The sequence below is a fragment of the Rhinopithecus roxellana genome, chromosome 2, assembly GCF_007565055.1.
Source record: "Rhinopithecus roxellana isolate Shanxi Qingling chromosome 2, ASM756505v1, whole genome shotgun sequence".
Classification (NCBI taxonomy): Eukaryota; Metazoa; Chordata; class Mammalia; order Primates; family Cercopithecidae; genus Rhinopithecus; species Rhinopithecus roxellana.
Window position 1 is genome coordinate 183,867,293 of NC_044550.1, and position 16,481 is coordinate 183,883,773.

General features: G+C 38.5%; 1 protein-coding gene across 1 annotated transcript in view; it reads right to left on the minus strand.

Moving 5' to 3' along the window:
- Positions 1 to 16,481, minus strand: part of SLC4A4 (solute carrier family 4 member 4) — a 400,518-nt gene that overhangs the window by 161,601 nt on the left and 222,436 nt on the right. Inside the window, exon 7 of the mRNA XM_010384086.2 lies at positions 14,654 to 14,730. Coding sequence (XP_010382388.1) covers positions 14,654 to 14,730 — 77 coding nt within the window. The remainder of the gene's footprint in view (positions 1 to 14,653; positions 14,731 to 16,481) is intronic.

Consider the following 16,481-nt stretch of genomic DNA (forward strand, 5'->3'; position numbering starts at 1 on the left):
CCGCCCATCTTGGCCTCCCAAAGTGCTGGGATTACAGGCTTGAGCCACTGACACTTACAGTCTCCTACTCAACATGTATAGCAACAACTTAAGACCACAGATTGGCAAACTTTTTCTGTGAAAGACCAAACAGTAAATACTTTAGGCTTTAGGAGCAAACATACAGTATCTGTCACTTATTCTCTTTTTTTTTTTTAACTGCTTTTTAAAACTGTAACCATGCTGAGCTTGCCAGCCATACAAAAGCAAGTTACTGGCAGGCTATGGTCCATGAACCATAGATTGCTGGACATCATTTCTCCAATTTTGAAGCAAATGGCCTATGGGTGAAGATAAACATTTGTCCAAAAATTAAAATAAGCAACTATTTGATGACAGCTGTGGTAGGTGTCATGGTAGAAAAGCATCATGTGCTGTAACAGCTTATAACTACAGCCCCTGGCAGAGACTGGAAACGAGGGGGGCGTGTCACATAAAACTTCCTTGAAAAGGTGTCATTTACAGAGAAATAATGGGAGAACACCAGTTGCCTGGACAAGGAAGAGCATTTCAATGAACAAAAGCAGCATGTCCAAAGACCCAAAGGTAGGAGGGAGAATGCCATGCTAGTGAAACTGGAAGAATACCATATGGTTGTAGTAAAGCCAGGATGGGAGAAAACCTGGCACATCAGCTTTGGAGAGAGATACCAGGCAGGATAATGCAGGTCTTGGAAGGTCATGCCAAGGATTCTGGGCTTTATCATAAAGGCAACAGGGAGTCATCAAATGGTTATAAGCCATGAGTGACACTTTGTTTACACTCTTTCAGCACAAAAGCCTGTCTTTCATTTGCTATATATGCCCACAGTGCTTTGTCAGCTTTCTACAGTCTCAGCTTTAAAAATCACAATAGTTTGCATCAATGTAAAAATAATGATTAATGCACTACCACAGGCTGGTTAATGGCTTGTTATTTTCAAGAAAGGAGAGGGGAAATAGAATACTACCAATATAAAATTTGCCTGTATATACCCCTGTGGAACTAATCAATGTGGAATCATTCTAAATTCAGATCCATTCCAAAACAAAAACAAACAAAAAGAACCTCACACTAGAGTTCTATTTTACAGCTGCCTCTCTCTTGAACTTGTCCAAAAATTGAAAATGTATTCCCAACAGTCCCCCAAAGTCTTAACTCATTTCAGCATTAACCCAAAAGTCCACAGTCCAAAGTCTCATCTGAGACAAGGCAAGTCCCTTCCGCCTATGAGCCTGTAAAATCAAAAGCAAGCTAGTTACTTCCTAGATACAATGGGAGTACAGGTATTGGGTAAATACAGCTGTTCCAAATGGGAGAAATTGGCCCAAACAAAGGGGTTGCAGGGCCCATGCAAGTCCAAAATCCTGTGCAGGAGTCAAATTTTAAAGCTCCAAAATGATCTCCTCTGACTCCAGTTTTCACACTCATGCAAAAGGTAGGTTCCCATGGTCTTGGGCCGCTCCACCCCTGTGGCTTTGCAGAGTACAGCCTCCCTCCTGACTGCTTTCATGGGCTGGTATTGAGTGTCTGCAGCTTTTCCAGGCACAGTGCAAGCTGTGAGTGGATCTACCATTCTGGGGTCTGGAGGATGAAGACCCTCTTCTCACAGTTACAGTAGGCAATGCTTCAGTAGGGACTCAGTGTGGGTGCTCCAACCCCTCATTTCCCTTCTGTACTGCCCTAACAGAGGTTCTCCATAAGGGTCCCACCCCTGCAGCAAGCTTTTGCCTGGGCATCCAGGCATTTCCATACATCTTCTGAAATCTAGGCAGAGGTTCCCAAACCTCAATTCTTGACTTCTGCGCGCTTGCAGGCTCAACACCATGTGGAAGCTGCCAAGGCTTGGGGTTTCCACCTTCTGAAGCCACAGCCTGAGCTCTACGTTGGCCCCTTTCAGCCACAGCTGGAGCATCTGGGACACAGGACACCAAGTCCCTAGGCTGCATACAGCACGGGGACCCTGGGCCTGGCCCACGAAACCACTTTTTCCTACTGCGCCTCTGGGCCTGTGAAGGCCAGAGGCCTTTTTCCTACTGCGCCTCTGGGCTTCTATGAAGGTCTCTGACATGACCTGGAGACATTTTCCCATGGTCTTGGGATTAACATTAGGCTCCTTGCTACTCATGCAAAGTTCTGCAGCTGGCTTGAATTTCTCCTCAAAACATGGGTTTTTCTTTTCTACTGCATTGTCAGGCTGCAAATTTTCTGAACTTTTATGCTCTGTTTCCCTTCTAAAACAGAATGCTTTTTTTTCTTTTTTTGAGACAGAGTCTTGCTCTGTCGCCCAGGCTGGAGTGCAGTGGCCGGATCTCAGCTCACTGCAAGCTCCGCCTCCCGGGTTTACGCCATTCTCCTGCCTCAGCCTCCCGAGTAGCTGGGACTACAGGCGCCTGCCACCTCGCCCGGCTAGTTTTTGTATTTTTTTTTTAGTAGAGACGGGGTTTCACCATGTTCGCCAGGATGGTCTCGATCTCCTGACCTCGTGATCCACCCGTCACGGCCTCCCAAAGTGCTGGGATTACAGGCTTGAGCCACCGCGCCCGGCCAACAGAATGCTTTTTAACAGCACCCAAGTCACCTTGTGAATGCTTTGCTGCTTAGAAATTTCTTCCGCCAGATACCTTGAATGACCTCTCTCAAGTTCAAAGTTTCACAAATCTCTAGGGCGGGGCAGAATGCCTCCAGTCTCTTTGTTAAAACATAACAAGAGTCACCTTTGTTCCAGTTCCCAACAAGTTACACATCTCCACCTGAGACCACCTCAGCCCGGACCTAATTGTTCGTATCACTGCCAGCATTTTTGTCAGTGCCATCCAACAAGTCTCTAGGAGGTTCCACACTTTCCCACATTTTCCTATCTTCTTCTGAGACCTCCAAACTGTTCCAACCTCTGCCTGTTACCCAGTTCCAAAGTTACTTCCACATTTTCAGGTATCTCAGCAACACCCACTTCTGGTACCAGTTTACTATATTAGTTAATTTTCATGCTGCTGATAAAGACATAACCAAGACTGGGAAGAAAATGAGATTTAATTGGACTTAGAGTTCCACATGGCTAGGAGACCCCAGAATCATGGCGGGAGGGGAAAGGCACTTCTTACATGGTGGTGGCAAAAGAAAATGAGCAAGAAGCAAAAGCAGAAACCCCTGATAAGCCCATCAGATCTCATAAGACTTTATTCACTATCATGAGAATAGCAAGGGAAAAGACTGGCCCCCATGATTCAATTACCTGCCCCTGGGTCCCTCCCATAACAGGTGGGAATTCTGGAAGATACAATTCAAGTTGAGATTTGGGTGGGAACACAGCCAAACCACATCTGTGATGAAAATAATAAGTACTAGATGCTACTAGAAATTCAAAACAGGAGTAGTTAATATGAGCTGGAATATTCAAGGATGGATATAAAGAAAAAGCAACACTTGACAAGTTTTGAAGTAAAGGTAAGACTTGGAAAAGCAGAGAGAAAAACAGAAATTTGGGTCCAAGTGTAATGTGCATTCAATAACATTCATGAAATGACAATCGGACATAATTTCTTTGGAGTGTGGATAGAGTAGTATAGTGTGAAGTTAAGAGCATGAACACCAAAGAACCAAATTAACAGTGCAAATTTAAAAGATAAGGAATGATATGTAAATGAAATGGACTTTCATCCCACCAAATCTTACTGCAAAACAAAACCAAAAATAAAAATGTAGTAGCCCATTTAAATAATGAAAATGGAAGTGTATTTTCCTTTTCACAAAACAACTAGAAAAAGCAGTTCAGACTGAAGTATAATATCTGTTTTATGAATCAGAAAACTGAAGTTCAGAAGAGTTAAGGTTTACCATGCTTATTTAAGTGTTCAAAGCTATTCCTATGATTCTGGATGGATGCTTCGGCTGCCACAGTGATTAAAATACTCAATGTTATATGCTGATACTCTGAATGTGATTGGTGAAGGTCAGTGAAAAAAGACTGATATAATAAAAAAGTATAATCTATGATGTCAGATTGTGAGTTTATATCTTAGCTTATTAATAAAAAAGTTCAATAATAATCATTTTTTTCTCTTACCAGAGCAAAATTTTAAGGTTATAATGATGTGTATTTATCAGACTAAATGAACTACGGTTGACTCTATCTATAGTGAGAATGAATACTTAACAGCCTGGAAGTCAAAAAACCATGGGGTTTAGCAAAGCACAAGTGAAGATCTGTAAATTAAAGGTATTGTTAACTCTCTCTTCATTGTGATCTGTGGACAAGTCAACTGACTAATCTACTTTTACTAATTCTATGTGTGACACTAATTACAAAAAAAAATTAACATTGAAATGTTGTATTTCCTCAAATTTGGAAAGTTTTAGGCTATTATTTCAAATAATTCTAAAAGCCACAACATTTTCCATTTATTAGATGAACTAAGTCTTTTACTTGTATTGCTAAACTCTAGATAGTTGCATTCCAGTTTATTGCTCCCATTTCTTACCTAACCTTTTATCCAAGGAAGAATGTTTTATTTGGTTAAAACTCTTTTCTTCTGTTATTTTTGTTCTCTAGAATGGAAAGCTGCTTCTAAAGTCCCTGGTTCCTTTCTGATTGATGGCTTTGGCCCACACAGTTGTGTCTTTCACTGAACTCCAGCTGCACTTTACTGTCAGCACCACAGTTTATTTGGTGTGAATAATCAGCTAAGATATAGACTCACAATCTGAGATCATAGATTATACTTTTTTATTACATCAATCTTTTTTCACTGACCTTCACACCAATCACATCCAAAGTAGCAGCACATAACGCTGAGTATTTAATCACTGTGGCAGCAGAAACATCCATCCAGTCACCATAACACCCTTAAAATTTTTTAATTATTCATTTTTTAACAGTAATTCTGATAATTAGCCTATTCAGCATGATGTGTGCCTCAAAGACAAACCAAAGGCCAGAAACATCGATTGAATACCTGTCTATTCCACTGTGGCTTTCAGGGACCTAAAAAGACCCTAATCCAACTAGGAAGAACTCATTGTACTCACGAAGAGCACAGGTACTAGGACTAGGATGCCACTCTACCACTTAGATGTTATTTAACTTTAGGGAAATTACTTAATTTCTTCATGCCTCAAGTTTGCCAATATGTAAAATACAGTTGGCAGTACCAACCCCAAAGTATTACTTGTAAGTAGGTGTCCAATCTATGCTAGTTGTTAGTTATTGCTTACATAGCAGTAGACTCAATACTATCAGAGCTACCAAATGAAGAGTACAGCTAATTTTGAAGTTCAAGGTTTACCATCACTCCCTATGCAATGACTCATTACTTCCTACCCTCTTATATGTGTATGCATGGAACATTGATTAGTCAGGAATGTCATCTTGGCATGATTAACCCCTGGCTTTCAGATTACAGAAAACATTACTGCTGTCCTTTTAACATGGTTGGCCGGGCGCGGTGGCTCAAGCCTGTAATCCCAGCACTTTGGGAGGCCGAGACGGGCGGATCACGAGGTCAGGAGATCGAGACCATCCTGGCTAACACGGTGAAACCCCGTCTCTACTAAAAATACAAAAAACTAGCCGGGCAAGGTGGCGGGCGCCTGTAGTCCCAGCTACTCGGGAGGCTGAGGCAGGAGAATGGCGTAAACCCGGGAGGCGGAGCTTGCAGTGAGCTGAGATCTGGCCACTGCACTCCACCCTGGGCGACAGAGCGAGACTCCGTCTCAACAAAAAAAAAAAAAAAAAAGAAAAAAAGAATCATTGTTTTCATTTCAGTTCAGTTCTAGGGAGTAAAGTCAGCCCATTGGTGGGTAACACATGGAGAAACCAGAAAGCTGTACTGGTGACTGATAAGGTCATGAGATTCTGCTGAGACACCTAAATCAACCAGCCACTGGATCAATCAGACAAGTGAGCTGGAAACAGTGGGGAGCTCTTCTCTTTCTAAAGAAGAACAGGAAAAACTTCTTCCCATGGTGTGACCTCCTCATAAATTTATTCTGCAGAGATTCCCTATTGAGAGGGAAATTGGGGAGTAGTAGAATCTGCAAATATGCCCCAACATGTAAAAACAAAAAGTGTTGGCTGATCTTTTTATTAGCCATTTCAGTTGACAACACTCCTTCAAAGTTTCTAATAAAGCACTTGTATACGGTATAAAACTTTTTATTTAACTAAAATATAGTTATAGCCTGGCATATGTTCATTTAAAATTCTCTTGGGGGTTGGGGGATGGAAAAGAAGGAGATGTAGATACAAGCTGCAAATGTGTTGAATAATATTCAAACGGAACACTTGTCCAACTCTTTTTGCAATTTTTCTTTTTGTTCCAAATGTTGACCACCAAGAAGGGCTCTTGAGATGAAGCCATTTTTTGTTTGCCAAGGAAATTCCCACAGAGCCCGAAAAGCCCTCTCAGAGCTGGGAACAGCAACATCTTCAGTCAAAGCAAGAAGAAACAGACAGGTGGCCAAGTCTACCCACTGCACTTTTCACCTCCCTACTTCAGAATACAAGTGATTAGCCAGCTCGGACATCCAATTACATCAGGAAAATAAACCCAGTTTTAATTTCTATACTTTAAGCTTCTGACAAAAGCCCCCAAAGTGAGCTGGGAGGCAAATGCTAGATACCGAGATTCTTTTCATTTTGAGTCGCTAAGCTTTCAGTGGAGTGAAACATAAAGAATAAACTAAAATCTGACCGGCAAATAGTATCTTAGCAGTGGAGGTGGATTCAATAAAGTGTTTAAAGATCCAGAACATAACTCATATAATCTTTTGGGAAGGTAATTAAATTTGCAATACATGGTAATCCAGCAATTCCACTTACAAAAATTTCTCCTCCAGAAATACTCATGAAAGAATGTAGAAAAATTACAATAAGAGTACTTCTTAAAGGCTTATTGGTACAGCAAAGAACTGAAAATATCTAGTCATGGAAGATAGAATCAATAAAATATAATTCATATATACTATATAGCCTTTAAGAAGAATAAGGTAGGTGTCCACTGTATTGTTAAGTTAAAAAAATCAAATTTTAGAACAATACAATCACATTTTTATTATTTATATATAAATATATAAGTATTCATGTATCAGAAAAGTTCATTAGACTCAACATCAAGCTGCTAATGGCAGTTATTTTAAAGGATTTGAATTTAAGAATTTTCACTTTTTATTTTATTCATTTTTGCTTTGTTTAAATTTTACAGCATTGTTGTATATTTTGAATCAGAAAATTCTAAAGTTTTTAAAAACATTGTGGATAATAACATGTTACTACAGTAAATAAAGAATGATTCCATGGGCGGGGCATAGTGGCTCATGCTTATAATCCCAGCACTTTGGGAGGTCAAGGCAGGCAGATCACTTGAGCCCAGGAATTCAAGACCAGCCTGAGTAATGTGGCAAAACTGCATTATCTCAAAAAAAAAAAAAAAAAATTGGCTGGGCATGGTGGTGTACACCTGTAGTCCCCACTATTCAGGAGGCTGAGGTAAGAGGATAGCTTAAGCCCAAATTGTGGAGGCTGCAGTGAGCCAAGATTGTGTCATTGTACTCCAGCCTGGGTAACAGAGTGAGACTCTGTCTCAAAAAGAAAAAAAAAGAAAGAATGATTCCCTATATATATTTACAATTGCTATAAAGATTTAAAAACTGTACTCAGATGAACTAAGAGTGTTCATCACAAGGTATTGCTGTTTTCTGGTTTTGTAACAATTTGCCACTTCCAAGAAGAAAAATGTTCGTTTCTTTTATGAAGTCTCTGTCAGATGTAAGTAAGTAACTTGTGATGTGAGAGTACACGTCCATCAAAGATTATTGTTGACAGCATGCTACTGTTCTCTGAAATATATTCTAGGTATATTCCTGGTACTAGCATACTGGTAGAATGCTACATATTGAAAAGAGAAAAAAGTGACATCAAATGTAAAACATGCCAGTTTATTAAGATATGTAATAGCTACAATTTCTTTGGTTAAATGTTGAATACAGGGATACAGTGCTACCAGAGTTCAATCCTTACATAGGAACAGGCAAGAATGTGGCACAGAATCCCTTTTTGGCTGTTCTGTCCTGTTCCTACACATCCTGATGCTCCTTTCTGAACCATAAAGACTAAGAAGGTTTCCTGTTACCATTCCTCAGAGAGGACTCCAGTGAAGGTTTCATGAATCATGTGTCATTAGCCATTTGGCATGCCTGATGTTAGCCAACAGTAATATCAGGAGGACCACAGGTGCAAATATAATTACTCAGAAATTCAATCTCACTATTCTTGGTGGCTTACACCCACTTCTAGTGCATTAAATATTTCAATAATTAATATTTACTAATTAATAATGTAATATAATTAACAGTACATGGATGATCTTTTAACTGGGAAACTCTTTTTCTTTCTTACAATATTTCTACAGCACAGAAGAATTTCCTTTGCTGATAGTAATAAGGTCTTAATGGCTATAGCTAACACATTAAGAAATGGGCTCTTAAGGGTCTGTGAGCTCTCATTTTAATGCACTGGGGTACTTATACAATACTTAATATAGGAATAACACCAGATGATCCAAAACATTCACAAATTTCTCCATCCTATCACATTGTATCTCTAGTGAGCTTTTTAAAATGTAAATCAGAACGTACAACACTCTAGGTAAAAATCCTAAGAGAGTGTCTCACTGCACTTAGAATAAAATAAAAAGGGCCTCCGGCATATTTTCCCAACTTCTCTACCACTGCACACCTGCTACATTTGCTCCAGTCACTTATGATACTTTTTTTCCTGTTTCTTGAATACACCATCTTCATTTCTGCCTTAGCTTTCTACTCTTGCTTTTTGCTCAGCCTAGAAACCTCTCTCTCCAGATCCTCTCCTTACTGGCTAACCCTCTTCCCTAAAATAGTTTTCCTGTACCTCTCCACTTTACCCTGCTTTATTTTCAAGATAGCACTTATGATTATGTGAAATTATCCTACATATTTATTGTTTTTCTTGTTTACTGTCTCTCTCTTCCCAAAAGCATGTAAGTTCCATGAGTCAAAAGATGTATCTGTTTCATTCACTTCTGGAACCCACAACTAAGAACATTTTCTAGCACAGAATATACATTTTGAATGAATGAATGAATGAATGAACGAATGAATGAATTCAAATCACAGCTGCATGCAGTGACGGGGTGTTTTAGGAGTTCAAATTCATTGTAGCTGCAGTTAATTAAAACCATAGCTCTAAATTTCACAAAAGGCTCCTTTTTTCCTAAAATAATACACAAGATAGAGTTCAGTTTACTTCATATAGGATCATCTGCTTCATTTTAAAGCAGATACAAAACCCATTCTAAAATGAGTGCTAATTTTCTATTCCAGACAGATAGCTTTTAAGAATGTACAACATTAATAAATGCGGAGATGCAACTGTCCCAATTTTAAAATACATACGTTCTATAAATCGGTACTAATATCAATGCTTCTCAAACCCTACTAATCCCTGTCAACTGTTTAAGCTTTAAGAATATGGGAGAAGCATAGAATGGGAAAAGGAAGCTATCTTAAGCCAAAGTTCTCGTAGAGAGGGAAAAGATAATGACAAACATGTTTTGTTAATTAGCTAAGCACAAGCTGTTCCCCTGTGAAAGGGGCCCAAGGATACCATTGCATGGCTATACAAGTTCCCCTCAGGGACACTTGGCTGAAGGAAAGCTGTAGGTGCTGAGCCAGAGAGATGCTCACCAAAGTCACCAAAACTGTAGTGACTAAGGACCTCTAAGGACCCTAACTACCTTCTCACAACACGCTTTTGTTCTTAGGTTTTCACAGATGTGATTCCATCTGGAGCTCCTCTGACACAGTAATGTCTCACTGCTCCCTGAAAACATGCTAAAGACAATTATTATAACCTCAGAAGACATGAACCTTTCTTAGACACTGTACCTCCTCTGAAGGGTGAAGTAAGACCACCCATATTCAGTGTGAACTGTAGGTTTTTTTGACTGAGCCATGGAAAGAAAAAGGAGGTGCTTTTGTACTTTTCCTTCACTGTGAGCATGAAATAACTATTAATGCTAAGAGAAGCTGTATGTGAGTCCTGGGATGGAACTCTACATTCAAAATCATGAAAAGAAGTCATCTCAGTGGACTGGGTTGACTCACTCCTATATCATGTATGTGTAAGAAAAGTATTGGGAGTTATTCCCCCAATAATCGCAGGATGTTTCCTTCTAGATCTCATTTTAAGATAGTTATGGCTTAGCAACTTTAAACTTATACATGGTTTAATGGTTTCATCCTCATACTTTCTGACAAAATACTTAAATTCAGGTCTATTTCTTTAAAAGACCAAGACTTCAAAAGTAGGAATCAAGGCAGCAAAATATATTTAAACATAATAGGCAATAGACAGTGCTAAAAATGATTCTAATACGTTTTAGAAATTAACCTTACGCAAAACTCCACCACGAGACCTATGGAATAGATTCTTAGATTAGCCAGCTAAATAATGAATATCACAGAAATAATAACAACCAGATAAGCAGTTATAAGGTTATGTGGACCTCAAGTGTCCCCCTGAGAATCTGCAGGCTATTTCTACATCTACTGCATCCACTGCAATCAACAGACTACAATTTCACTTGAGGTTGGACATGTAATTGTGAGATGTTATTGCATTATTAATAAACCTGGAAAAAGTCAACTTTTTTAAAGCCATTGCACCACTAAGCACAGTATTTCTACAAGAGTTAAAGCTAAGGGGTAAAATGAAGAAAAAAGCTCTTTCTTATTCTCGTAGCTGAAGCCATATTCACATGAAAACTGTCACTAAAGCCACTGCATTTGATAAGTACCCACCTCACATGTAAATTTTTAAAAGAACAGAAAAATAAGAAGAAACAGAAAAATAAATCAAAGGTAATCAAGAAATACAATTAGATAATGTAAAAAAATACTCCATAGCAACAAAATAGAAGAGATTATTTATGTAGATTTACAACTAGATGAACTCCAGATGTATTTTTTAAATCTATTTCTCCACAGGTGTTTTTCTGCTTAATAAATATAACATCCAAGTTAGAATATGTCTGAAGCACTGAATCACCTAAATTCTGGCTATGCTCTTCTTCTGCTGTTAACTATTTTAAGCCATTTTTCAATAAAGCAGCCGCTACTGAAATCGTAAGCACATAGGCTTGGCAAAGCCAGAAAGAAAAAGTGCAGCCCACAGATTTGTTTCTTCTGTTTTCCCAAAACAGAATCTCATAAAAAAATATGCCCTCAAATTCTGTCACTATGTAGCTGTCAGAAAGAGCAATTCTGTTCCTCTTCATAATTCTGAACATTAAACCCATTCTTTGTGCTACTAAGAAGTTAGACAGCTCCAGGAAGTTGCAAGGCACCATCACAACTGTTCAGATTGTATCCAGGCAGAATAATCAGTCAATCAGAAATTTCAGTCCTGGTCAGATGGAAGTTTTTGGGGCCAACTTGGACAAGTACATAAGACAAGTTTGAGTTTACCGCCAAGATCACTTCCAGGACACTGGCTAATTAATTATAAAAGCTTTCTCAAAACAAATATAAGCCTGGAAACCTTTTTTTTCCTGTCCAAACAGAGAAAAAATAGGTAAAATAAATAAATAAATAAAAGCCAGGGTTTATCACAGCTTCATCTTACTTGCAAATCCATTTTCCTTTTTCTTGCCCTAAAATGATCCAGGAGTTTTTGTGTTTGAAGTTACCAAAATAGTAGGTATAGAAACTGAAAACATTAGTTTGATTTCTGTACCTGTACCTTTGGTTGTAGAAGAGATTATGAATTAGTTACAAAAGCCTCTCTTCAAACTCTGGTAGGAAGAGAGAATGGAGTTTCTTCCTGAAGAACTCATTGGATTAACTATAAATCCTGTAATAGACACAAATTAGATTAATAGTTGCTCTTATAATTATATATTCATCAACCTTCCTGTGCTGGCTTTGAAAACAAAAGGAGCATTCCTGAATTAAATTTTCCTCGCTTCATCTTAACATGAACCTTGATCACTATGAGATGCTAGTGAAAGGCACTGAAGATTTTGGTTTTAAAGACTCCATTCCCATGGGCTTTATAACAAAATCAATACCCACAGAAAATGTTCCACATATTTCTTCTACTACTGGAATCAAAATTTTATGTAATATGCATCTTAAGCCATCAGATTTTTTTCTGCATATGCCCAGATATTAAAAGACCCAATAAGTTAGTAAATGTATTTGTCAGCATTTACCAGCTGCCTCTTGTCAAATTCCTGGCAAGAGGAGAGCTGCCCTTAATAAAAGAAGGCTTCCTCAAGAACTCAACAAGATATTCCTAAGCCTAATTAGTATACTGCCATCCAGTACTAAGACTCATGGCAAACCTTACAAACAATCAGCATGGCTTGGTAAACAATGAATGGAGACAAAATGTGCGAAATAGATTGAAGAAAACTTCTAGTGGCCTGAGTTCTCCCTTTTCCATTACAGATATGTACCTACCAATGTACCCATATTTAAATGCTCTTCTTCCTGATCATTTCAAGAGGTAGACAGATGAAAGGAAGGTGACAATCCACATTAGCATCTGAAGGAGCAGCTCAAGGAGTCAAGAATTTATCTCGATGTAAAGTGGGAGGTAAGTAAAGAAATTAGTCCTGACCTAAACAGAGTCCCTCTTCTGGGGAACACAAATGAATGAATGAAGATAAGATGGATAACTTCAGATTTCAGAGCATCACAAAGGTCATCAAGAAGTCCTGAACTTAAAATGATAGAAAGCCATTGTCCATTTTTAATGTAGAATAGAAAAATGAGGGCGACTATGTAAAAAGTATATTGAATTGAGAGAAAATGGGGACAGGGGATCAATTCCAACAGCTTTTCTAGCAATTCAGATCTGAGATGATGAAGACCCTACTAGGGAGGAAGGGAGGAAGGGAGGGAGGGAGGGAGGGAGAGAGAGATGGAGAAGGCAAGGGGAGGGGAGGGGAGAGGAGGGGAGAGGAGGGGAGAATGGAATGGAATGTACACCCTTCCTGTACTTTCTAAAATTCACCAAGGCCTAAAAACCTCTATGACTACTACAAGTGCTGCCAGTTAAAGAGGAACACCATCATGAATATGGCTTTTTGGAAAAAATCAGCAAAGTGTGAAAAGAGGAATCTTCAAACTCACCCACTTAAAAGGCAGAAAGAGAGAACAAGTCATCCCTCGGTATCTGTTGGGGATTGATTCCATGACCTCCATCAGATAACAAAATTGGACAATGCTTAAGTCCCTGATATAAAATGGCACACTATTTGCATATAACCTAAACACATCCTCATATACAGTTTAAGTTGCTCTAGATTACTTACAATACCTAGTATAAATGCTATGTAAACAGTTGCTATGATGTATTACTTAGAGAATAATGACAAGAAAAAAAGTCTGTATGTGTTCAGCACAGACACAATTTTCATTCTGTCCATGGTTGCTTAAATCCATGGATATGGAACCATGGATATCGAGGGCTAACTGTACAATTAGCATATCAAGCATGAAGCCAACTAGAACCATACTCTTCTACTATATCAAAAGACAAATGGCAAGTTAAAAGAGCAAGAACCAGATATTTGATTTTCTGAGGTGAGTTATATATTATAGTTTCCTCTTAGCAAAGAACAAAACTAGTGTCCATCATCACACAACTAGCCAGTTTTGGAATAAGTAGTAAGACCAGATTTTCTTGCCTCATGTTCCTTCTTCTTTCCAATATATGCTACTTCCCCTTCAACCCTGGGGAAACAGTCTTAAGATTTCTATGATTTTTTAAATATGCTGCTTTCATTTCTTCAAAACTTTGAAATTTTTTAATTTAGGAGGCATCATTTTTCCACATGCTATATTCTTAAAAATACAATTTTCTTGCACAGATATTTACTCAGATGAAAGAAAAAATGGCCCAGTTTACACCATACTCTCTTCAAAAGAAAGCAAACAGATATTCAAAACCTGATTGCTCTTCATTCAACTATATGTTTTAACAGACAAACAAATATATACGGTGCGATCTCAGCGCACTGCAACCTCTGCCTCCCAGATTCAAGCGATTCTCATGCTTCAGCCTCTGGAGTATCTAGGATTACAGGCCTGTGCCACCATGCCTGGCTAATTTTTGTGGTTTTAGTAGAGACAGGGTTTCGTCATATTGGCCAGACTGGTCTCCAACTCCTGGCCTCAAGTGATCTCCCCACCTCAGCCTCCCAAAGTGCTGGGATTATAGGCGTGAGCCACTGTGCCTGGCCAGTATTTCTTTATAATTTACCAAAATACTTTTTCATAAGTTATCTCACTTAATCCCTAGAATAAACAGAAGTCAGAGGTTATTACTATTTTAAAGCTGAGACAACTATTTCTCTAAGATTTTAATTGCCCAAGTGAATAAATCTGCAACAGCTGAAGTAGACTGAAATTTTTCCCTTGTGATTCCAGCTCCCTTCACACACTGCTTCTCCTTCTCCCAAGGAAAGTGAAAACTGTTGTCTGCACATAAAGGTCCATTTTAAGTGAAGCAACCATCACCTCTAATCCTTTCTCAGCATCTTTTAGATATACGTTCTCTTACCTTTCAAAGAAGCAAGAATTTTTTGCTTACCTGGTCCTTCTCCGGTTTATCAGAAATATCATTCAGACTGGAGGAAGTCAGATTCCTATGGGTCATGGCTGGGCTACCTGGAAAAACACAAATAAACTCTAATTAAAGACTTCTTTTCAAGAACATAAAGATTGTGATGGTATACTTAATAAACACTAGTAGATGATGATGGAAATGGTGATGATACTTTTAACCACTCTAGGATTCTTTTGAAGAGTTTTCCAGAGTCTAGGTTGGAGTACAAACATAGTTAAATGCAAAGTATATAAAATCCCAAATACCGTAGTTAAGACTTATTGCCTGGTTCAATTTCAAGGTAAGCTAAACTTTGAAAGAAACTTCTAAGACAATAAGCATAAAAATAAATTTGTTCCTGGTTTCGTTCACTCTTTGTCATTGCCCTTTACATACATGCGAATCTATCTGGTTTCCTTTCCTTTTCCTGTAGCCTGCAGACAGCAGCTGCTTCCTCATCTTCAGCAGAGCTGACCCTGGATGCCAGGCCAGACCTCCTCTCCCCGAGGCCTAGGCAGCCCTTCCTAGAACGCCACTCACTCCGATCAACCTGAAAAGTCTTGGTCGAAGTGTTCCCTTCTCTGGCTAACACTTGGATCAAGAATATTTCTCCTTAGTGGGCATCTGATTTAGAATCCTACTCTTTGCCTCAATGTAGTGTTATCACAGGATCCCTTACTTCTCTGCATTTCCATTTGCCAGAATAAAATAAGCATATCCTCTTTTCCCCCTTAACATGTTAAATCTCTTCTCCAAGTGAAAGGATAGATGTCATCGGAATACTACATGGGAACCAATCTCCCTGACCATATAGTAGCTGCCAATATGGTTCACTGGTGATCCATCCAATGATTTCAAACACTATCATACATGAATAGAGAGGAAGGACATGTAGAAGAGTCACAGACTGTTTTCAAGTAGACCATGTTAATCAACAGATTATTGAATTTTCATTCTGCAGTTGGACTTGAAATTTCTAGACTTGCTAAGCAAAAAAAACTAACTTTTCAAAGCCAAGACATTTGACCCAACTGCTGCAGGGTGCTGAGTAATGCATTCATCCTTAACCCTCAATGATCTGACTCAGGCTGGTCTTTACAGCAAGAGGACAAGGGTTGAAAAGAAGCAACAAAGTTCTAACATAGCTTCACATTTGCTTCCAAATAATTCTTTAGATTACACACTTTAATTCCTTCAGATAAAGACTTCAACATATAATTTCACAAAAGACTAAACCCTACCCCTAGTAAGTTAATGCCTACATAACAGCAGCTCTTTAAATATAATTCCTTTTAACTACCAGATCAGAAAAATTGTAATTTCCTTGAACTGGCAAGACAGGATATTTTCCACTCTGTTGCATTTCATCGAGTAAGCATGGCCTAGATCTCTTAAATCTTTTACCTGGTTGGGTGTTTTATTCTAGGAAAATTTAAGCACAGGGCATTATTCAAAGGAAAATAAGATTTGAAAATGTGCTTTATGTGCAAAATTAAAAGAACCCCTTTGCAGGCACATTTTCTTCTTTGAGCCACATATTAGATTTCTAGTGTCCACTCAAAACAAAAAACACTAGGTACAATCTTGAATGCCCCCAAATAATGCTGAGATTGAAACTAATAGAAAATGATGAGTACAGACAATTTTGCACTTTATATTTAAAAACAAAACCAGCTATTTGGACTAACTGGATAAAAGTTCTGCCTGAATAAGTGAAGAAATATGAATTATACAATCCTAAAGCAATGAAGCCTTAGCAATCCTAATCAAAAGTTAAAAATGGCTTACATAAATAAATAGGTAAGACAATTTT